General features: G+C 64.1%; 3 protein-coding genes and 1 pseudogene across 4 annotated transcripts; 2 read left to right on the top strand and 2 right to left on the bottom strand.

Annotated features, from left to right (window-relative positions):
- Positions 1-4: 4 nt before the first annotated feature.
- EXOSC6 (exosome component 6) lies at positions 5-1,895 on the top strand. Its single transcript, XM_056360844.1, has one exon. It carries the CDS (start codon positions 66-68, stop codon positions 879-881), a length of 816 nt encoding a protein of 271 aa, XP_056216819.1. The 5' UTR covers positions 5-65; the 3' UTR covers positions 882-1,895.
- Positions 1,896-2,311: 416 nt separating this feature from the next.
- Positions 2,312-9,322, bottom strand: LOC130159329 (RNA-binding Raly-like protein). Of its 2 annotated transcripts, XM_056360846.1 has the most exons (7): positions 9,192-9,322; positions 7,032-7,110; positions 5,001-5,051; positions 4,501-4,649; positions 4,129-4,242; positions 3,729-3,895; positions 2,312-3,330 (listed from the first exon to the last, which is right to left on the bottom strand). In XM_056360846.1, exons 1-7 carry the CDS (start codon positions 9,226-9,228, stop codon positions 3,292-3,294), a joined length of 636 nt encoding a protein of 211 aa, XP_056216821.1. In that variant the 5' UTR covers positions 9,229-9,322; the 3' UTR covers positions 2,312-3,291. The 2 variants fall into 2 exon arrangements, with proteins under 2 accessions (XP_056216821.1, XP_056216820.1); XM_056360845.1 differs by having other exon boundaries at positions 2,312-3,895.
- Positions 9,323-10,350: 1,028 nt separating this feature from the next.
- Positions 10,351-15,473, bottom strand: LOC130159331 (C-type lectin domain family 18 member A-like). Its single transcript, XM_056360847.1, has 12 exons — positions 15,089-15,473; positions 14,340-14,431; positions 13,474-13,698; positions 13,312-13,409; positions 12,797-12,918; positions 12,602-12,709; positions 11,923-12,015; positions 11,687-11,793; positions 11,420-11,549; positions 11,247-11,343; positions 11,056-11,147; positions 10,351-10,914 (listed from the first exon to the last, which is right to left on the bottom strand). Exons 1-12 carry the CDS (start codon positions 15,186-15,188, stop codon positions 10,877-10,879), a joined length of 1,302 nt encoding a protein of 433 aa, XP_056216822.1. The 5' UTR covers positions 15,189-15,473; the 3' UTR covers positions 10,351-10,876.
- Positions 15,474-16,871: 1,398 nt separating this feature from the next.
- On the top strand, positions 16,872-20,439 carry LOC130159530 (fibulin-7-like; annotated as a pseudogene).
- Positions 20,440-20,761: the final 322 nt, after the last annotated feature.

Here is a 20,761-nt window from a genome sequence, read left to right as displayed (position 1 = left end):
GGGGCGGGGCGGGCCGGGGCGGCCCCTCCCCTTCCGGCCGCCGCTCCCCGCGCTGCCGGCCGAGCATGCCGCTGGATCACCGCCGCCTGCGGGGCCCCGAGGAGTCGCAGCCGCCGGGGGCGTGGGCGGCGGCCGGGGAGGCGGACGAGGATGAGGAGGGGGCGGCTGCGCCGCGGGACCCCTGCGCGCTGCGGCCGCTGTTCGCCCGCGCCGGGCTGCTGAGCCAGGCGGGGGGCTCGGCCTACGTGGAGCTGCGCGGCGGCACCAAGGTGCTGTGCGCGGCCTGGGGCCCGCGGGAGCCGGGCGAGCCGGGGGGGGCGGGCGGGGCGCGGCTGCTGTGCGAGTTCCGCCGGGCGCCCTTCGCGGGCCGCGGGCCGCGCTGCCGGCCGGGCTCGGCGGCGGAGCGGGAGGCGGAGCGGGAGGCGGCGGCGGCGCTGCGGGAGGCGCTGGAGCCGGCGGTGCGGCTGGCTCGGTACCCGCGGGCGCGCCTGGCCGTCAGCGCGCTGCTGCTGCAGGACGGGGGCTCGTCGCTGGCCGCCGCCATCAGCGCCGCGTCGCTGGCGCTGGCCGACGCGGGGGTGGAGATGTACGACCTGGCGGTGGGCTGCGCCCTTAGCCGCCCCCCCGGCCCCGCCGCCACCTGGCTGCTGCAGCCCGGGGAGCCCGAGGAGCGCCGCGCCGCCGCCCGCCTCACCGTGGCCCTGCTGCCGGCCCTCAACCAGGTGTCGGCGGTGCTGGGCGCCGGGCAGGGCGCTCCCCCCGACGCCTGGGCTCAGGCGCTGCGCCTCGGCCTCGACGGCTGCCACCGCCTGTACCCCGTGCTGCGGCAGAGCCTGCTGCGGGCCGCCCGCCGCCGCCACGCTGCTGCCACCAGTGCCTGAGCGGCCCCACCACCCTGGCCCGCGGCGGGGCTGGCTACCAGAGCCTGCCCGGGGTGCGCTTGGTGCTGCTGGAGGCTGCTGCTGGAGGCCCCTGGAGCCTGCCCAATCCATGCCCCACCCAGCAGGAGACCCCCGATGCCTGCGTGATCCATGCCTCATGCGCTTGGAGACCCCCGGAGCTGGCCTGATCCATACTTAGCACTGCCAGAGCCTCCCAGAGCCCCCCTGATCCACGTCTCATGTGGCTGGAGCCTGCCGGAGCCCACCTGATCCATGCCTCGTGCTGCCACAGATCCCCGGAGCCCGCCTGATCCATGCCCCACACCGTTGGAGACCCCCAAAGCTGGCCTGATCCCCACCGCCCACCGGAGCCCACTTGATCCATGCCTTACACTGCCGGAGACCCGCAAGGCTGGCCTGATCTACATCTCATGCTGCCAGAGACCCCTGGCACCAGCCCAAGCCAGCCCCTGTGCTGCCGGGAGAACCCACGCTGCTATCCATGCAGTCAGAGGCCCAAGAAACCTGCCCAACGACTGGAGTCTGCATCCCCCACAGCAGCCCCCACACTGCCTGAGCACCCCGGAGCCTGCCTGAGGAGCCCCCACATTGCAGGAGACCCCTCCCTACTGGCCCTGTGGGACCCAAACAGCCTCATTTGCTGCCAGAGCCCCCCAAGAACCACCTCTGTGTTGCCTCAGCTGCCAGACCTGCCTGCACCACCCCTGCGCTGCCAGCCCCTGCCCGAGACCTCCCTGCAAAGCAGCTGCCTGCACTGTGGGACCCCGCACCCTGCCCCAGGGTGGCTCCAGCCCCAGGGCAGAGACCCTTGTACCGAGCTGCCCACCACAGCTGTCACACAGGCAGGGTCCCGGCAGCAGTGGGCAGGAGCCACACTGTGGCACAGACGGTACGTGGACCTCGTGCCCAGACAGTGGTTCAGGGTGGCAGAGATGGGTTTTGTTGTTGGATTTTGTTGGGGTTTTTTTATAATAAATCAGTTTTTTCTTGTGAGTCTTCCCGTGTGGCTCTGCTGGGGCCTCTGCCAGCTGCAGGTGGAGGTAGGATGCAGTGGCGGTGACCAGCTGTCAGGCGTTGGGGTCACCTCCCTCCGTTCCCGCTGCCCTTCCTTGAGGTGTGTGTGGGGGGCTGGACGCTGCCTTGGGGTTGTTGTTCCTGGGGATGGAGAGGAGCTGGTCCTGCCTGCCCAGCTGCACTGTGCCGGGCTGATGGGAAATATTCTGGGTAAAGGCGGTGAGTAATATTTCCATTCAGAAACAGGGCAGAGCTGTGCTCCTCCTGCCTCTGGGCTGGGCTGTGGGGAAGGCAGCATCCTAGAAAGCCCCCAGGGCCTGGGGCTGTTGGGCAGCATGCAAAATTGGGTACAAAAATTGCATGTGTGCTTCAAACAGTTAAAAACTGCATTGGAGTCAAATAACCAGAGAAAAGAAATACAAATTATTTTTCTTTCCGACACAATACACTCTTTTACCAGAGCAAATTAGAAATACAGAACAAGTTCCTACCAGCGAGAGAAGGACAACCTAGAAATGAAGGACACTGAATGAAAATGCAACGCTGGGGAGCACAGGGGGGGGACAACTATGATTCCTTGGGCACAGGCAAGGAGCCCTGGCAAAGCTGCTCACAGGAGTCCTGCTGACTGCAAACGCGATCCCTGGCCAAGAACAGCCTGCAGTAAACCAGTAAGGAAACCCATTTGGGAGCAGGGGCAACCGGGAGCAATCGGGTTTGCATCACCTTGCTGCTGGTCCTGCAGCTGGTGTCGGAGCCGGGTTTAGCACCATCCCAAAATCCTGCAAAAGTCTCCTGGAACTGTCTCAGGGTGGTCCCTCCTTCCTGTGGCATTGTGGTGGGATGCTGAGTGGCTCCGAAAGCCAGCCTGGGCTTAGCCCTGCCTGCTGCACCTTGCTGGGCCAGTTCCTTGGGGGGGTCTGAAGGGTGGGCTTCCACGGAAGGGCACGTTGGGGTGCAACCTCTGCCATAGGGGCTGGGAGCCCTGGGGTGCTTTCTCAGAGCCCCACAGCACCCTGTGAGTGAGGGGATGCTGGCAGGCAAGGCAGCCAGGATTTGGGATGCTCCTTTGGGAGATGGTCCTTTTGGGTGGTTTTTTTTGCTCCTCCCCTCCCTCCTCTGGCCACATCTGCTTATCCCTAGGTCTGAAAACAGGAGGAAAAAGAAAACAAGCGCACTCGAACACAAAGACCTCTCGCCACGGCTGGCCGGTGTCTCGCAGGGGTGGGATGCGGGGCTGCCGGCTGCAGGGGTTGGCCGTGCTGAGAGCGGGCACCTCGCGTTGCGCGTGGCACTCGCTGGAAGCCTCAAAAGAAATACGAACACAAGACGGAAAGGGCTGGCCACACAGGGAGGCTGCGGCACCCCAGTCCATCTACTGGCTCCCCTCAGGGTCTGACATGTGGTTTTTCATCTGCAAGGAGAAACACAGCATGGCCATCCTCTGATGCGCCCCAGCAGCAGGATCAAACCCAGCACCCTGCCCGGCCTGGGGACCCCTGAGGTCCTGCACCCAGCTGGGGGATGCAGGTGTGGGAGCAGCGGCTTTGATAAAAGGTATTTCTACTCTAAGGATCTTTGTGCAGCCTGTGCTGCTGGAGTTGTGCATGGCCAGGGGTTTGCTGCAGGGTGCTGGGGGCTGTCCCAGAGGCACGGGCAGTTGTGGCCCTGGCACACAGCTGGGATGGGTTTGGGGACCCTGATGAAGCATCTCTGCTCTGGGCATCCTCTGTCAGGACCCATGCGGGCAGCAAGCAGGGGAGAATTCTAGAAAAGCAGTGGGCCTGGCACAGGATCTAGCCCTCCTCCTACCGTCTCCTCCGTGTCTGTGCTCTCCTCAGCACTGTCAATGTTGCGCAGGTCACTGTGCCCGTCAGCTCCTGTCCCCTCCTTTCCCCGGGGCTCCCGTGACCCCTCTCCTGCTGGAGACGGCGACTCTGCCCCTGTCTCTACCCTCTTCTTCTCACTCTCCTTGGACCCTGCAAGGACAGAGAGAGCAGAACTTTGGGGTGCCCATGCGAACATCAGCCCTGTCCCCGCACGGCCCCCTCGTGCCGAAGGGGCAGGACGCCCGGGGGAATTTGCCCAGCTCCCTCCTGGGCAGGCAGAGAGGGACCCTGTACACCCAGCGCGGGGTCCAGGCTCGTGTGTGCCCGCAGGCTGCCCAGCACAGACGGGTGGGTGTCAGAGGGTCTATGGCCCATCTCCTCACCCGCGAGACGCTCCCTCCGCTGGTCCATGCGATCCAGACTCTCCAGCAGACTGTCCACCTGCGCCTTGATCTGGCTCAGCTCCCCCTTGATGGAGTGCAGCTCTTCGGCCCGCACTGCGGGGAGAGCTGCCGTGAGGATCCCACCCAGATGCTCCTCTCCAGAGCATCCTCCCCACTGGGCATCCCTGGGGAACAGGGACAGGTCCAGGGGACAGCCACCAGCCCAGTGCAGTCAGGGCTGTGTCTGCTGGAGCCAGGGACTGGCAGCAACAGAGTCAGCGCTGAGTGGGACCTCCAGGCACCGGGTGCACTGCTCTAATACTGAGATGCGAGGGCCAAGCCTCCTCATCCTGCCAGCCCCATCGCACTCACACTTTGTCCGTCCCACTGTGGAGCTAGTGCTGCTCCTCGCCCCAGGCTGGGGGCTCGGGCTGCTTTTGCCTCCTGCTCCCACGTGAGTTCGTCTGGCCTTGACCGGGATGCGGTTAATGAGGGGGGGGATCTTCTGGTACTCGTACACCCTGCAAGGGCACAAGAGCAGAGTGGCATGAGCCCAACCTTGGAGGTGCAGCAGCAGCCCCTGCCAGGCAAGACAGCATCTCTCGGGTTCCCTCTGCGGTGAAGGACCCCCACCATGGACACTGTGCAGTCCACACGCTGTCCCTGCCCCATGTACCCCCTCCCCAAGGTCCCCAGCCCGGGGAAGCTGTGGTATATGTGCTCCTTGAAGGGAGCAAACATCGCCAAGCCTCTCTTGGAGGCGGGAGGACAGATGCCCAGGGACACCCTGCTTTCCACCTTCAGCAGAAACACCATTGCACACCAAACCCAGGCGTGCCCAGTGCCTCCCACTCCTGGGATGCCGCGCTCACCGATACGGGAAGTTGTCCCTGTAGAGATCGTAGTCCAGGTCGCAGTTACTGCTGCAGGAGGGGAAGAGAGGAGAGCAAGTCACTACAAGGGCCATGGAGCTGCCACCTCTGGGCACAGCAGGGCAGGGCCCCCCACTCAGCCTCCATCCCCAGGGAGCTGGAGGCACCCCAGAGGGTACCACATAAGCTGATGGGCCACAGCATGCTCGGGGAGGTGGCAGTGCCCTGGCAGGGGTTTACCCTGGAGGCAATAAAGGGTGTTGGGGGGGTTGGAGAGAGCCCCGGGGCAGCATCAGCAGGTTCTGCTCTTGGGAAACCGCATTTAGAACACTCTGATGTTAAATTTTATGGTCCCTGGCTCCACACGCATGCTGCTGGCTCGCTTGGCTCCAAATTAAGAAGCGATCTGTCAACGGATCGCCTCCAATGCGGGCAGCCGACGTGCCAGTAATAAATCATGCGCCGTGGACCAGGAGCAGGGGGGAGGAGGAGGAGGAGGAGGAGGAGGAAAGATGCTGAAGCTCATTTTGCTGCTTCAGCTCTTGCAGAGTCAGGGAGTGTAGGATTAAGCCTAACCCGAGGGGAGACAAAGCTGTGATCAGAGCATCACTGGGAGTGGGGAGACTTCCCTAGCCATGCTGCCAGAAATGGGGGGACCAGGAAAAGGACCCCTAAGGCTCCAGATTTTGCTGCAGATGAGCTTGTCACCCCAGGACGGATGCTGGAGCTCAGGGAGAGCTGGAGGTCTTCTGGGGGGGCTAATGGGCAACCTGGACCGCCCTGCCTGGGGCACCAAGCCTAAGCCAGGCTTGCCAGCCCCAAAGGCAGCCTGAAGTCTGTCAGGGGGCAAAGGCACCCCCAGCCCTGCTGCCACCCTGCCTTATTCAAGAATAATCTGCACGGGACACAGCACGCAAGTGCCAGCCCTCCTGGTAAGGGTGAGCTGTCAGCCCAGGGGTGCCAGGACCCATCTGCTCCTGTTCTTTGCATCTGAGGTTATTTTGGGAGCTTTTGGCCCAGCCTTGCTGCCTTCCCAGTTTCCATCCGTCACTGTGACCAGGACAGCGAGTCCTTCATGTCCCCACCTCCTGCCTGTCACCCAGGGAGGAAGGTCAAACCTGCCTTGGGGAAGAGGGGAATAGGCAGCCAGAGGCGAGTCCCAGCCCACGCACAGGCACGGGGAAGGTGCCAGCTCCAACAGCTGGTGCTGCCTGGAGCCCATACCAAAAGAGACAGGGATGCTGCAGCCCTCCCCGCATTGTGCGAGCACTGGTGGCACTGCAGGAGACCTGCTCTTGGGGTCTGGCACCCAGCTAGGGACACAGCAAGGGTTTTCCTGGCTCAGCTCTTTGCTCAGAGCATCCCCCGGGAAGAGCAAAAGCCGCGACTGCCACACTCCAGCAGCCCGAGGGGGCCAGCAGTCCCTGCCCTGCCAGCGCTGCATCCCTCCGGCACCATGGCAACGGGCAGAGCAATTAGTTCAATCAGGGCGTTCGCAAAAAGCTCTCTAACGAGACAGACGGAGCCTGGCTCGTATCCCCTCTTCGCTACACGCCTGCTGAGCTAGTGAGCCAAAAGCACCCAGGGATGGGAACCCGCTCTTCTGCTACCATTGGTGCCACCGTCACCGTCAACTACTGCCACTGTCAGGACCATCCCCGCCCCGGTGTGCCTCTGCAGGGGCGCCAGTCCCCCAAGAAACAATATTCAAAGGCCAGAACTGCAACCAACATCGACATCTGTAACAGGCATGGGGACTGCAGGGCTCTGCTCTTCTCCCAGCACATTCGGATGGGGCAGGGGATCTCCACACCCCATCGAGGGGAGCCAGCAAGAAGCCAGCCACCACCAGTGCAGCCAGGCAATGCCATCAGCATGGGGCACGGACATCCCATGGATGCTGTGGGCAGGCAGCTGGAATAGTCAGAGGTGCAAGTGATGGAGAGCAGGGAGAAGAGGAGCCAGGCATGGGACAGTCCCCAGCCTGAGCCGCCCCCTGGCGCAGCCCCTGCCCCACGCGCTGGCACTCACTGGTACAGGCTGCTGCCATGCTGCCGCTTCTGGCCCAGCCTGGCCCGGCTTGGCTTGGGTTCCCTGGCCATGTCCAAATCTGAGGGGATAGAGAGGAGGAGAATGAGCAGTAGGAAGAAAAGGGGATGCCAATACCCTACCCCACGCAGACACGTCTCTGGCACCGGCTTCCCCGGGGCTCCTGGCCACGCTCCTCTCCTGGCTGGAGATGTCCCACTCCAGAGCACCTGCAGGAGGAGCCAGAGGCTGACAACTCTCTCTAGATTGAAGTTTTCGGGAAGGACTGGAGCAGCCCAGGGTTGTGCCATGACATGGAGTGGCTCCTGCTACCCCTGCAGCAGCCCCATCCTGTGGGTGTCCCGTCCCCAGGAGCCTGCACTCAGGCCAGGCGGGGCAGGTTCCAATTAGGGTGGCAGAAAGCACCTCTGATGATGAGGGTAATTAATCCTCAGAGACATTTCCCACCACCACGGGGAATCAGCCTTTGCTATCGCTCCTGCCAGGTGGTTGGGGCATTTTTCAGGATGCCAGTGAGTGCTGCCCACCACGGACGGGTGGCAGGGATGGGGGAAGCCCCACACCCAGCCGCTTCACGCTCCCAAAGGCTGCCAAGGCATGTTCGATGCTGGAATGTGGGGTAGGGATGTCTCCGGATGCGCAGCTTGGTGATGCCACGTTACACCTCCCCGGTGATGCTCTTCAGCCCTTCTTTAGGATTTCACAGCCAATGTCCATATAAAAGCCAGCTTGAGTCTGTTTTCTGAGTATACATTTGAGAGCCACCGATGCAATGCTTTCCTAACACCTCCATGTATTTAATTTTGTAATTCTGGGGGGCTCTGAAACATCTCTGACCGCTGGGGTAGGGGACGGTGGGTGAGATGTTGAGGGCTCCCTCTTGGCCATGGTAATTGTGACCAGCTGTCCCATGGGTGACTGTGGATATGACTGCAGCAGGAAACTCCAAGCTGAAGCTTCCCGAGTCCTCTGAGAACACACCAGCTCATCAGAGAGTTCCAGACCTCCCCAGGAGTGTGCAAACTGGCCACAGGCCCCCCTAAGCTCCCCATCTGTTGGAGCAAGGTCCCTCCATCCCTGCGGAGGAGAGGACTTCTGAGCAAGATCCATGCGGAGGGAATCCAGCGCTTGTTTGCTTTCCAGGCTGTCACCTTGTGTGATGAAGTCTGCAGGCTGGCTCTGATCTTGGGGCGAGCTGGGGAAGGTGCCCCACTCACCCTGTGCACCCCAGGAAATGCTGGCACCCATCTTCTGTGGGTGCAGCCAGCACCCCCGGTGACAGCTGAGCTCACGGCGCAGGGCCAGAGCCCACTGTTGCCACCCCTCTTCCCAGCCCCTCGCACTTGCCCAGCTGCACCACCCACTCCCCTCCCTGCCAGTGGGACAGGGACCTCAGCGCCCTAGCCAGGGACCCCAGCCATGGCCCGTGCCCTGCCACAGGCCACCTGCCCCAAGGGGACTGTCCTGTTGGGGCAGGGGACCCAGGCTGGCAGGGCTCCGTCACCCCGGGACCATCTGCCCTGTATCTGGGCTCCCTTCCCTGTAGCGGCAGCGGGGACATCCCAGTATGGGGAGGACGTTCCTGTCCTGGGGGTGATGGCATGAGGGGGTAATTGTATAGGGGACATCCCAGTATGGGGAGGACATTCCTGTCCTGGGGGGTGATGGCATGGGGGGGTAATCGTATAGGGGACATCCCAGTATGGGGAGGACATTCCTGTCCTGGGGGTGATGGTATTGGGGGGTAATTGTATGGCGGGTATCCTGGTGCTGGGTGGACATCCCTGTTCAGGGGCTAATGGCACGGGGGCATCCCAGTACGGCGAGGCCATCCCAGTACGGGGAGACCATCCCAGCACGGGGAGGCCATCCCAGCACGGGAGCGGCTCGGAGCCGGGAGGCCAAGCGTGTCCGCGGGGAGGGACCGGTCCCAGGGGGCGGGAGGCGGCCTTGCCCTGGGGGGGGCCGTGCGGCGGGAGGCTGGCCGCGGGGGGGCGGGGGCATGGGCCGGGCTGGGCTGCCGGGGCCGGGCGGGCGTCCCGGGGCCGGAGCATCTACTGGGAGAGGAGTGTGGGAAGAGGGTCGATCCCGGGGGAACGGGGGCACCAGGGGGTGGGGGGCCGGATCCGGGTCGGTACTCACATCTCCAGCCCGCGTCCCCGCTGCCGAAGAGCGTCATCCCCCCGCGGTGCGGCCCCGGCCCCGACCCCCGCCCCGCCGCTCCGGCCCGAGCGCGCCGCCACCGGGCGCTACCACCGCCGGTCGAGCGGGGGCCGCGGGCCGCACCACCGCGAGGGGGGGACTGCCCGCCTCGCCCGCGCCCCGCCCCGGGCGCAGCGATGCTTTATGGCACCATCCCTGCCCGCACCATCCCTGCCCGCACCTACCGCCGGGCCGGGAGCTCCTTCCCCGGCGCTGCAGCTCTACGGACGTGGCAGCTGTGCTGGATCCTCATCCTCCTTCCACCGGTCCCATCCTCATCCCCCTTTCCCCATCCTATCACCATCCTCCTTCCTCCACCACCCTCATCTTCCTTCCCCCATCATCCTCACCCTCCTTTCTCCATGCCCGTTCTCCTTCACCCATCCCCATCCCTGCCTTCAACTCCATCCCCATCCTCCTTCCCACTTCCTCATCCCCATCCTCATCCTCCTATCCTTGTCCTCCTTCCCCCATCCCTACCTTCATCCTCCCCGGGCTCCCTCCCACATCCCCTGCCTCCAGCCCCCTCTGACCGGTGGGGCTCTGCCCCCCTGCCCGACAGCTGGGTTGCACCCTGGCTTTGCTCAGCTCGCCCCAGAGCCATGAGCCTGGCCTCGCCGGCAGCAACATGGCTCGCACCTTCCTCCATGGAGCCGGGGTGCAAACAACCAGCTCGCAGCACCCTGGCTGGGGCCATTTTCAGTTCCACCCAGGCCCCGCGATGGAGCGGGCTGCCTGCTCCCTGGCTCTGCAGTGGGAGGGTCTCCACAGGGTGCCAGCAGTGGCATGTCCCCTCCAGAAGCACCCACCAGCTTTGGGGACACAGGCTTGCACCCAGCAAATGAGATGCCATGGCTTGGGGCCATCCTGGGGCTGGAAGAAGCAGCTCTTGGCTACCGAGACCCCCCTGAAACACCCCAAGAGGGCTGGAGACATGAGCTGGGCCATGAGCCAGGCTGGTCCCTCCTCTGACCCCAGCACCCACGCCAGGGATGGAGCTGGAGGTGCTGCCCAGCACGGGCTGTGGAGAGGGGGTGTCTGGTGGGTCTGGGGGAGGATAAGGAGACAAATGGCTCTTACCAAGGGAGAGAGGGTCTTTATTAACCACCCAGAAGCTGGTGAGGAACCGGATGATGATGAAGGACCAGGAGATGGTGAGGAACCCGTGGTACAAGGCTGGGGGGTTCCCACCCAGGCCAGGATGATGGTTCGGAGCTGAGCCCAGTCCCTGCTCTGAGCCGTGCCAGGATCTGCACCCCCTGGAGGCCCCCCTTGGCTCCTCATCACATCAGGACCATGGTCCAGACACAGCCCAGCTGTGTTCAGGAGGAGAGTGCTGTTGGACCTGGCTGTTGCAGGGGCATCTCCCTGCCCTGGAGCTGCTGCAGCGTGATGGCGACAGAGGAAGGTGAGGGGCAGAAGAAGATGCTGTTTCGGGGATGCTGATGCAGAGCACATGCCCCTCTCACCAGGTTTCATCACCATGGGTCCCCTCAGCCCCTGCGCAGGGGAGCCGTTGAGGGGTCCTCCTGAGCCCTGGCCTGGGCTCGGCACAGCACCGCCATCCTCCTTAGCCACGGGCTTGGCACAGCAGCCAGCGCTGGCCAGTGCCCGGGGCTGCCAGCTCAGGGGTCCTGGTGCCACCGGGAGATGTGCTCCTGGGCTGTGATGGGATGTGGATAGTCAGTGCCTCCCATGTCAGGAAGAACCCAGAGGTCTGGGCAGGGCTGGCAGCAGAGGACAGCCCTGGCAGAACCTCAGCCCCCCTGGGAAGGTGCAGGAGGGCTCCCAGCTGCCCACTCACCGAACTGGCAGATGTACCGGTTTCGGGTCTTGCAGCGCTGGTCATTCCAGTTGAAGGCGGCCGACGCTTGCATCTCCACGCAGTTCCCAAACCTGTGCCCCGGCAGGAGGGCGGTGAAGCCAGCCAGCACGGTGGCATGGTGGTGACACCACACAGAGGTCAGGTGTCCTCTGGATCCAGCGGGGACTTACCCTTGGTTGTCTGGCTGCCCAAAAGCGAAGCTGGTGAAGGAGGACGGCTTGCCCACATCCCAGCGGAAGGAAGCCTTGGATGTCTTGTAGGTGAGACCTGGAGCATCGGAGGTGGGGTGGCAGGTCCGCCTGCATGCTGGGTACCCTGCAGCTTGCCCCGTGCTGTCACTCACCGATCCAGAAGTTCCCGGTCTCAAAATCAGTGTCTGTCACCCTGTTACCAGTCTCCAAGCGGCTGAGGTAGAAAGCCAGGATGTCCTGGACCTTCTGGTTTCCGATCTGGGCCAGCATCGCCCCTTTCTCCTGTGGGGAAGGGAGTGAGTCACACCAGCACGTGGCCCAGACCCACACCAGGCAGTGGAGGGCTGCACACGGGGGCTGTCAGCATGGGTGGCATTTTTCAGCTGCAGAGGGATGTTTGGAGCATCCGAGGGGGTCACCTGGCACTTTATTTTGGCTCCATAGTAGGTGTCAGCCTCGGGGGACACCATGAAGCAGTCGCCATCTATCTGCACATCGCAGGCGTGGAAGGGGAACCGAATCTTCACTGGGGGCAGAAGCAGGCACAGGTGGGTCCCTGTGCCGGCAGAGGTGGGCCCCCTGGAGGACCCTTAGCCCCACTCTGGAGGTCCCTGCCTGCAGATCCCTGCTGCAGCACAGGTGGGTGCAGGCTCACCGCCACACTCGGCTCCGCCGTAGCCCACGTCGCAGAGGCAGGAGCACTCCTCCTTCCTGAACTTCCCGTGGAGGCACTGCCCGCTGCATCTCACTGTAGGCAAGGTGCTGTGTTAGCTGGCAGGGGGCTTGGCAGCCCCTGCCCGCCCCAGCTGAGTTCGTGCTGCATGTCTGCGCACTGCACTGAGCTGCCCATGCTGCACTGGCCATGCATGCATGCATGTGCTCCACCACTGTGTGCACTGAGCAGACCATGAATGCTGCACCAGCCATGCACGCATGCAACTTCATTGGGCCTGTGCCTGCACGCACTACACCGACACTGCATGCATGTGCACTGCGCCAGCCGTGCACTGCGCTGGGCCCTTTGCATACACATGCACTGCACCTACACTGCACATGCACTCACCCTGTGCATGCCTGCAACACACTGGCCATGCATATGCATGCACCACACTAAAGCTTCACATGCATGCACTGCACTAGCCATGCACACACTGGCACCGCACTAACATTGCAAATGCACGCCCTGCACCCATCCCGTGTGTGCCTGCATTGAACTGGCCGTGCACACAGAGGCACTGGTACTGCACATGCATGCACTGCACCCACCCTGTGGATGCCTGCACGGCACTGGCGAGGGGCGAGGGGAGCGGGGGTTGTGCAGGTGCCCCTCTCACCTTGGCAGTACCTGCCTGTGTAGCCAGGGGGGCAGGTGCACTGGCAGCTGCTCATGTCGAGGCGCCCGCTGTTCCTGCAGCTCATGCGGCAGGGGTTCCTGGGCACCTCTGGGCACAGCAGGGAGGCGGGTGGGCGTCAAGGGCTGCGGCACCGCTGGGGGCCGTGCAGGGGCCGGGGGGCAGGCGGGCACTCACCGCAGAGCCCGCCGCCGTGGTCCCAGGACTTGAAGCAGCCAGAGAGGCCGGCAGTGCAGAGGGAGCACCAGGGCCCCGGCTTGTAGGGCAGGACGGGCGTCCCTGCCACCTCCCAGTTGCCCCTGTTGCCCCAGGCAGCTGGGTGTGGCTGCCCGCCCCACCAAGCCCCACCCACCCCGCCAAGCCTCACCCATTTCTGGGGAAGACCACGCCCAAATCCCACAGCCCTGCCCTCTGTCAGCACAAAACCACGCCCACATTCCTAATCCCCGCCCACCACCAAGGCAAGACCCCCCCGCCCTCACCATGCACCCCCATTGGCCAGCACAGCCACACCCCCGCTGGCCCCGCCCACAGAGCGGGAGGGCCTCTCCCAGCTCCGCCCCCACACCACTGACACCCTCCCATGGCCCCAGTCCTGTCCCTGCCTCATTGACCCCTGCCCCCGCAGGCCCCGCCCCGTGGGCCCCACCCCGCCGGCCCCACCCCGAAGGCCCCGCCCCCCGCAGCCTTACCCTGGGGAGTAGACACAGGCGAAGGCCTCGCTGGGGCCATGGCCGCCAGGGCAGAGGTGCCGGCCGCAGCCCAGCCACCCTGCCGTGGCCCACACCAGCTGCGAGAGAGCGTGTGTCACCCCAGTGCCCGGCCCCCCGTGCCCCCCTGCTCCCCGTGCTCACCTGGGTGTAATGGCGGCAGGTGGCATTGCTGGCACAGCGCCCTGTCCCGTAGTCGTAGCGTTGGCCCTCGTCAAACCAGCGCTGCAGCACAGCCCCAAAGCCCCCAGTGCCCACCGGCAGCAGCGCCTCGCTCCAGCCCAGCTGGGGGGCCGGCGGTGGAGCAGGACCCCCCAGGCAGCTGGCTGCCCGTGCCCCCGCCAGCCGGCCCAGCTCCTCGCTCCACTCCTGTTGGGGGCAGTGTGCTGTGAGCCGCTGGGGGTCCCCAGGGACGGCCCCGGTGGTGGGGGGATGCTGGGACAGTGGGGGGCCACTCAGGGGGTGTTTGGGGACCACCTGGGGGGGCGGTCCAGGGGATGACTGGGGGATATCAGAGGGCTGACGTGGGGGATGCAGCAGGGGACACCAGGGGACCAGCCTTGCCCTTGATGTGTGCAGGTGTGCGTTGATCGGGGGGCATCAAGGGCTGTCACAGGACATGGGGAACACAGCTGGACTCCAATTATCTTAAAGGTCTCAAAAGATTCTATCATTCTATATCCAGGGCCATCGTGGAGAATGGGGGACCCCACTGGAGACCCCCAGGGACCATTCCTGCCCCGCCTGTGGTGTGTGCAGATACAGGATGCTCAGGAGACATCAGGGGGGCATGGGGGACCCCACAGGGCACCCCAAGGGACCAGCCCTGCCTTTGGTGTGTGCTGAATCTGGCAGTAGGACATTCCCCAGGGTCCCTATGCTGGCCAGATCTTCGGCTTCATTAGGTTGTTAACTATCTAGTGTGTAGCATGCACGGGCTGCCCCCTGCACCGGGCATGGAGTGGGAAGTGGATGAGGCATCCAAGGTGGGGCCTGTGGGGGGGGCTCACCAGCTTCTGCATGTTGGCGGCGGGGGGCTGCACTTTGCTCCTCAGCTTGTTGTGCAGCGAGAGCACCAGGAAGGTCTCCTTCATGCTGAGAGCTGGGGGTGGGGGCAAACAGCTGGGGCCAAGGGGGCTGTGGGGTGCAAGTGCCTCCCCCGCATCGCCAGCTGCAGCCAGACCCTTCCGGGGGCCGTGGGAGCAGACCCAAAGGGTCCGACTGCAGCCAGGGTTACAGCGGAGGCACCCGGGTCTCCATGGAGACTCGAGGGGAGAGAAGAAATCGCTTTTGGGCTGGAAGCACAAAAGGGGCAGGGGCCAGGGGGAGTCCAGCCTGCTGAGCCCCTCTCTCGCACTGGTGGGCTGAGAAGTCCAGGAATGTACCCACCAGCCCCCTGCCCCCCTCACCTCTGTCCTGCCAGCACCCAAACCCCACCAAGCTGGACCCTTCGCTCACCCCTGACACCAGCCCTGTGCTCCCCTTCCCAGCCCCATGCCATTACCAGCCCCAGCCCGCTCCCCAGCCCCATTCCATCACCAGTCCCATGCCCCCCCACAGCCCCTTCTCATTCCATCCCCAGCCCCCATCACTCACCGAGACCCCCACTGCCATCCCTGCATGCCCATCACCCACCCAGCCCCCGTCCACCTGGCCTAGCCCCAGGGGACAGTGCTCAGGGTGCACCCACTCCCCGCTAAACCAGCTGCCCCCCAGCCCTGCTGCCGGCAGCAAACCCCCCAGCCCCTCTCCCGATTACCTCCTGGAGCCAGCACGGACAACTTCTCCGGAGCACCTGATCCCGTCTCACCCACCCTCCACACCAGGAGGTTGCAAACCAGCAGCACCGAGAGCTTCATGCAGGTTCCTGGAGTGGGGAGACCAGACCCCCACGGCTCTGGCGGGAAGATCTGGGAGAGATGAGCCCCCCCCCAGCAGCCCTGGCGTTGGGTGAGCTTGGCCGCGCGCTCCTGCGCACTTCTGTGTGCTTGTGTGTGTGTCTGGTTGCAGGATTTGATCCTATTCAGGACTCCAGACAGGCACCGCTGGTCAGCTCAAACAAAAGCTTGACGGGTGAGTAATAGCTCTGTCAAAACAGTTGCTCGCTGGCGCGAACATGGCAGACAACTCCCGGGGCCGCGGGCTGCAGCCCTGCCGGGATGCCCCGCAGCGGGGCCAGCGCCCCGCGCTCTGCCCCAGCCCTGCCGCAAGCCGGGGTCCGTGTGGAAGGGCAGGCAGCAGTGGGTATCCCAAGCAGCACCACTTTGGGGCACTGGGAGGTAGGATGTCAAGGGGCTGGGGGCAGCTCAGGGCCCCCCCCGGCTGCCAGCTTTCCTCCTGCCCCATGAATTAAACATGCTGGGGAAGTAACACACACCACCATGGGCTCGAAGCCAAATACCCGCTCCGGGGAGCTGAGCAGCATGGTTACGGTTACCGGGTGGGAGGATGCGAAGGCCAGGGGGCCAGCAGTGGGAGAGATGCTGGGCTCGGGGTGGGGGTGGGGGGCATGTCTCAGCAGGCGCTCAGGGCCGGGCAGGGGTCCCAGAGCCCGTGCTGCTGAGGGGCTCAGTAGCACCTTGATGGCTCTGCCCTGACGCAGGGCTCCCAGCACCCATGTCAGGTGTTCCCCCATGGCAGGGCAGATGTGTGAGTTCAGACATCCCTGCTCAGGGGTGGGTGGGGGACAGGCACATGAGGCTGTGCCCCTTCTGCTGGGCTATCACAGTTGGGAGGGACCAGAGCATCCCACCTGCTGGTTTTGGGGCTGAGCTGGATGTCAACAGAAATCCAGCTCCGAACGCCTTCAGCTCCCTCGGCTGGAGCCTAACTCTCACACTGGCCTGAACCCCAGCCCCACGGCTAATGCCAACCCCAGCCTTCATCCAAACCCTCCTGTTCATACGGACCTGAACCCTTGGCATCGGTCCTCACACTGACCTTAACCCTTACCCGAAACCTGCCCTTAGCCCTGGGAGTCCAGTGCTCACTCCAACCCTTGCCCTAGTGCCAATCCCAACTCTAACCCTAACCTTAACACTGACCCCAGCATTAACTCTGACTCTAATGTTAATGCTGCCCTTAATGCTGACTGGCACCTCAGCTCTCGGCTGCAGGAGAGCCCTGGGGTCCTTCTCTAAGCTCCAGTGCAGCTGAGCTCACTCCAGCAAAGCCATGGGCAGCCGGCAAGCTCACCGCGCTGCTGGGCTGCCCCCCGCAGCAGCCCCAGCTCCCATGGAGAGCTGGATCCCAGTGCCAACCCTGGAGCCATCCCTTCTCCTGGGAGACTTTCCCACACTCAGCAAACACGTGGGATTAGCCTCATCCTGCACCCCTGTGTGCCACAGAGCCAGGGCTGGTCCCAGGGGGAGCCCAGCACCGCAGGTACGGCAGCAAGTGCTGTGACAGCCACCGCCTGGCCCCGGTACCCGCTAGCCCTGTGACACGAAAGGCCCCAAAGCCCCTGATGTGCAGAGAGGGAGGGGAACGGAGAGGCTGGTGCCAGCACCAAGGGGAAACTTTCCTACAGCTTGGCTTCAGACAGGGGAAAAAACAACAAACACACGGGCACGCGCCATGGATAAATCCCAGTGTGTGCAGGAGTGCGGCCGCGAGCGAGCAGGGCAGGACCAGACCACTGGCATCTCTGCAGTCCCTGCAGCCTGCACAGCCAGAGCCAGCCCGGCATGATGCTCCTCGTGCCACCACCAGCCTGGCTGGCCCCGGGCATCCTGCAGCTGCCCCTCAGCAGCACCCAGGTAAGGATCCCTGCACCTCCCTCCAGCTCCCTCGCAGAGCCCACACTGGGGGCTTCTCAGCACCCACCTCTCAGACCCCAACGCGCTGGCACTGCCTTGGCAGGGACACACACAAACACAGAGTATCGCCCCAGCCTCAGCGGGGCTGCCCAGGGCCAAGGGGGACAGTTGTGGGGCTTTTCCCCTGCAGCAGCAAGATGATGCTAAACCCACCCGGTGTATCCAAGCTGCTCCGCAGTGTCCAAGTGCTGGGGCAGGACCGGGTGGAGGGGCTGAGGCTGGAGTGGATGCAGAGGCGGGAGCAGACCCCACACTGGGACAGGGAGGAAGGGGCTCTGCCCAGGGCAGGGCATCCAAACCAACCCCAGAGATGCTGCCTGCTTGGGAGGGTCCCCCTGGGCTGCGGCAGGGTGGCAGGAGACCCTGGCAGGTGACGGGGATGTCCTTGCATCCCCCCAGGAGTGCCTGAACCAGCAGCAGGTGCTCAGCACGGTGTGGCAGATGCAGAAGCTGCTGGTGGCACAGGAGGCTGCCCACCTGCAGGGCACGCGTGGTCTCTGCCAGCAGCTCTCCATCCTCCGCAGCCGCCTCCAGCGACAGGCCACCAAACGCAATGGTAACCCCGGGCAGGTCACCACCACGGGGGTGGCATCCCCGTGGGGATGGGTCCAAGCCCTAGACCTCCGGCAGGCAGCCTGGCGAGGGACCCCCAGCTCCTTGCTGGGGTTGGCTCCAGCCTGGCGATGTCCTCACCTGTGTCTGTCTGTCCGCAGAGACCTGTCCGCAGCTGGCGGTGCCTCTGAACGGACGGATGCTGGGCCGGAGCATGCGGGTGGGCCATGATGTTCACTTTGTCTGCGATGCTGGCTTCAGGCTGGTGGGCTCCGAGACGTGTGCCTGCCAGCACGACTGCACATGGAGTGGCACCCAGCCCTTCTGCAGAAGTGAAGTGGAGCGGGGTTGGGGTGCCATGGGCTCAGCTGTGCCTGCAGGCTCCTTTGTTGCCCTGAGCTGTGGTGTCCCATCACTCTGCTCTGCTACTGTGCAGAGAGCAGCCCAGAGGCTGCAGCGAAGGGCACCGAGGCTGGGCAGCAGGATGGGGTGAGGATGGGCTTCTCCAGCTGGTGTTCACGAGCTCCTTCTCCCTAAGTATTGACGACTGCTCCAGCAACCCATGTGCCAACAGTGGGACATGCCTGGATGGCAACCGGAGCTATACGTGCCTCTGCCCCCAGGGCTGGCCAGGCCCCAGCTGCCAGAGCCCCATCTGTGCCTGTAGGTGCCTGGGTCTGGGCTGCGGAGGACAGGGATGCTCATGGGGACAGCACTCAGCCATGCTGCGCCCGTCTCCCCCTTCCCTAGCAGCCCCCCAGGATCTCAGCCCCCCCCCCCCCCCATCTCCCTTTGACACACCCCCCAGCAGTGACACCCGCTGCCCCCCCACAGCCTGGGTGACGCTGAGCAATGCCTCCTTCAGCTGCCAGCCCCGCTGTGCCGAGAGCCGCGTGGGCTCCTGGCGCTGCAGCTGCGATGCCGTTTTCCAGATGTGAGCTGGTGGCATGTGCCACGGTAAAAAGGGGTTGAAGATGGCGGGGAGGGGGAAACTGTCTTGGTGGTGACGGGACCCCAGTCATGTCCCACTCTGTCCCCCCAGATGTGGACGAATGCCAGCTCTTCCACTCCAGCCCCAGGACCCGGCTTTGCCTCCACAACTGCCTCATCCTCCCCGGCTCCTACTGCTGCCTCTGCCCCCCCGGCTACCTGCTCCACGCTGACCGCAGTACCTGCAAGGGTAAGCGTGGTGGGTGCAGGGCAGGGAGCATCCCCTGGGAGCAGGGGTGTGGGGAGGAGCAGCAGGGACAGCCCCACTCGCCCCGTGTCACTGCTGCAGACGTGAATGAGTGCGCCATGAAGCAGCACAACTGTACCCAGGGTGACTCTCTGCATCAACACCTTTGGGGGCCACCGCTGTGTGCGCCCCAAGTGCCCCCCGCCCCGCCACAACACCAGCTACATCAAGACCTCTGCCTTGTGAGTACCACGCGTGACTCAGGCTGTGTCATGCCCTCTCCCCCAGGTGATGGGTCCCACAGTGCCCTGGGGACCGCACCCTGCCAAACCCGGGGCAGCAGGGAGAGTGCCAGCCAGTGCTGGCAGCAAATTGTCACGTGGGGTGCTGGGTGTGCTTAGCATGCTCCCCGATGGTCTCAGGATGCAGGTGGCTGGGTCCCCAATGGTCTCAGGATGCTGGTGTCTGGGTGTGTGGGTGGGAGCCCACCGGCACATGGTGGCTTTATGTAGGATCCCGTCCCCCCAGAGCCCCAGCCTAGGGGGAACAATGCTGTTCCCCCTCTGCTGCACATCCGCATGGTGCCATCAGCTGCCACCCAGCAGGCAAACCCCCTGGTTCTGCTTTTGAGACTAAATCCCTTTATGGCTGAGCACAAGCTGCCCAAGCAGAGGAGCTTGCCTACTCTGGGTAAGTTCATCGATGGGAGGCATGTCTGAGCCTGGCTCCATCCCTGGCCTCCAGCTGGGACTGTGGTGCCCCTGGTCCCAGCCCCAGAGCGTGACCCAGAGCTGCAGCCCCGCAAGGCACCGTGTTTGCCTGGCAGAGGAGGGATGGGACACAGATCCGATGGCAGGCACGCTGGGATGTGGCTGTCTTGGGTGGCTCTGCCACAGGACCGGTGGTGGGGCTGGAGGCCCTGCCCGCAGTGCAGACTGGGCTTGTTTGCAAGGATGCGGGCAGCTCCCTGAGAGCCAAACCCCAGCACTGAGCCACGGTTCCCCTTCTTTCCTGGCAGCCAGTGTGAGAGGAACCCCTGCCCCACCGGGAGCTGAGCCTGCTGCCTGGCTGCCACCTCCATCTCCTTCCACTACCTGCCGCTCTGGGCCAACTGTACTGTGCCCTGCGTCCTCTTCAGGACGTCCACCACCCGATCCACAGGCGACAGTCTGCATTTCACCATCGTGGGTGGCCGGGGACAGGGCGCCTTTGCCATGTGGCGCTCCAGCCAGCAGATGGGAGAGCTGGTGCTCACCAGCCCTGTGGCAGGGCCAGCCACACTGGAGGTGGAGCAGGAGATGAGCGAGTTCTCCTGCAAGGTCCTCCTGGGCAAGCACGTCTTTAAGGTCACAGCCTTTGTGTCCCTATATGAGTTTTGATCCCCCTTGGAGGTGAGTGTGGGGCCAAGCCAGAAGTCTTTCCTGGGGAGTGATGGAGCAGGTTCAGCTCAGTGCTCCCAGTTCTCATCCCATTGGAGGCGTCTCTCTCCCATAACACTTGCTCACGGCTGGTAGAGCAAAGCCACCGCAGCAGAAATGATGCCTGTCACAAAGGCTGCAAGGAAAACCCTGCAGGCAATGGGGGGACCAGCCTGGGGGTACCTGCCTCTGCCAGCCCCCCTCCTCTCTGCCTGCATAGCACACGGAGGGGCATGACAGAACAAGCTGACAGCACGTGGTGTGCAGGTCCGGCTCCTTGTATCTTTTAACCTCTAATAAAAGAAAAGTGGCTGTTGGAAGGGCGTCCTCCTTGCTGTATGCCTGCTGTGTGGGATCAGCCCCATGCTCCTGTGGCAATGCTCCTGGGGAGAGCTGGGGGCTGTGGCCATGGCAGGGTCCCCTTGCAGAGTTTGGGGTGCCAGTAGAGCTGTCAAGCCCACCCAGGA

Source organism: Falco biarmicus, chromosome 15 (assembly GCF_023638135.1).
Source record: "Falco biarmicus isolate bFalBia1 chromosome 15, bFalBia1.pri, whole genome shotgun sequence".
NCBI classification, from domain to species: Eukaryota; Metazoa; Chordata; class Aves; order Falconiformes; family Falconidae; genus Falco; species Falco biarmicus.
This window is presented reverse-complemented; position numbering and strand designations above follow the sequence as displayed.

Excerpts from the sequence above, each read along its gene's own strand:
- EXOSC6 (XM_056360844.1), top strand. The coding sequence starts at position 66 with ATGCCGCTGGATCACCGCCGCCTGCGGGGCCCCGAGGAGTCGCAGCCG.
- LOC130159329 (XM_056360845.1), bottom strand. The coding sequence starts at position 9,228 with ATGACGCTCTTCGGCAGCGGGGACGCGGGCTGGAGAT. Across the intron at positions 7,111-9,191 it reads CGGGGACGCGGGCTGGAGAT|ATTTGGACATGGCCAGGGAA; the intron begins GTGAGTACCGAC and ends CTATCCCCTCAG. Across the intron at positions 5,052-7,031 it reads CATGGCAGCAGCCTGTACCA|CAGTAACTGCGACCTGGACT; the intron begins GTGAGTGCCAGC and ends CCCCTCCTGCAG.
- LOC130159331 (XM_056360847.1), bottom strand. The coding sequence starts at position 15,188 with ATGAAGCTCTCGGTGCTGCTGGTTTGCAACCTCCTGGTGTGGAGGGTG. Across the intron at positions 11,794-11,922 it reads CGGCGGAGCCGAGTGTGGCG|TGAAGATTCGGTTCCCCTTC; the intron begins GTGAGCCTGCAC and ends TTCTGCCCCCAG. Across the intron at positions 10,915-11,055 it reads CCGGTACATCTGCCAGTTCG|CCCAGGAGCACATCTCCCGG; the intron begins GTGAGTGGGCAG and ends ATCCCATCACAG.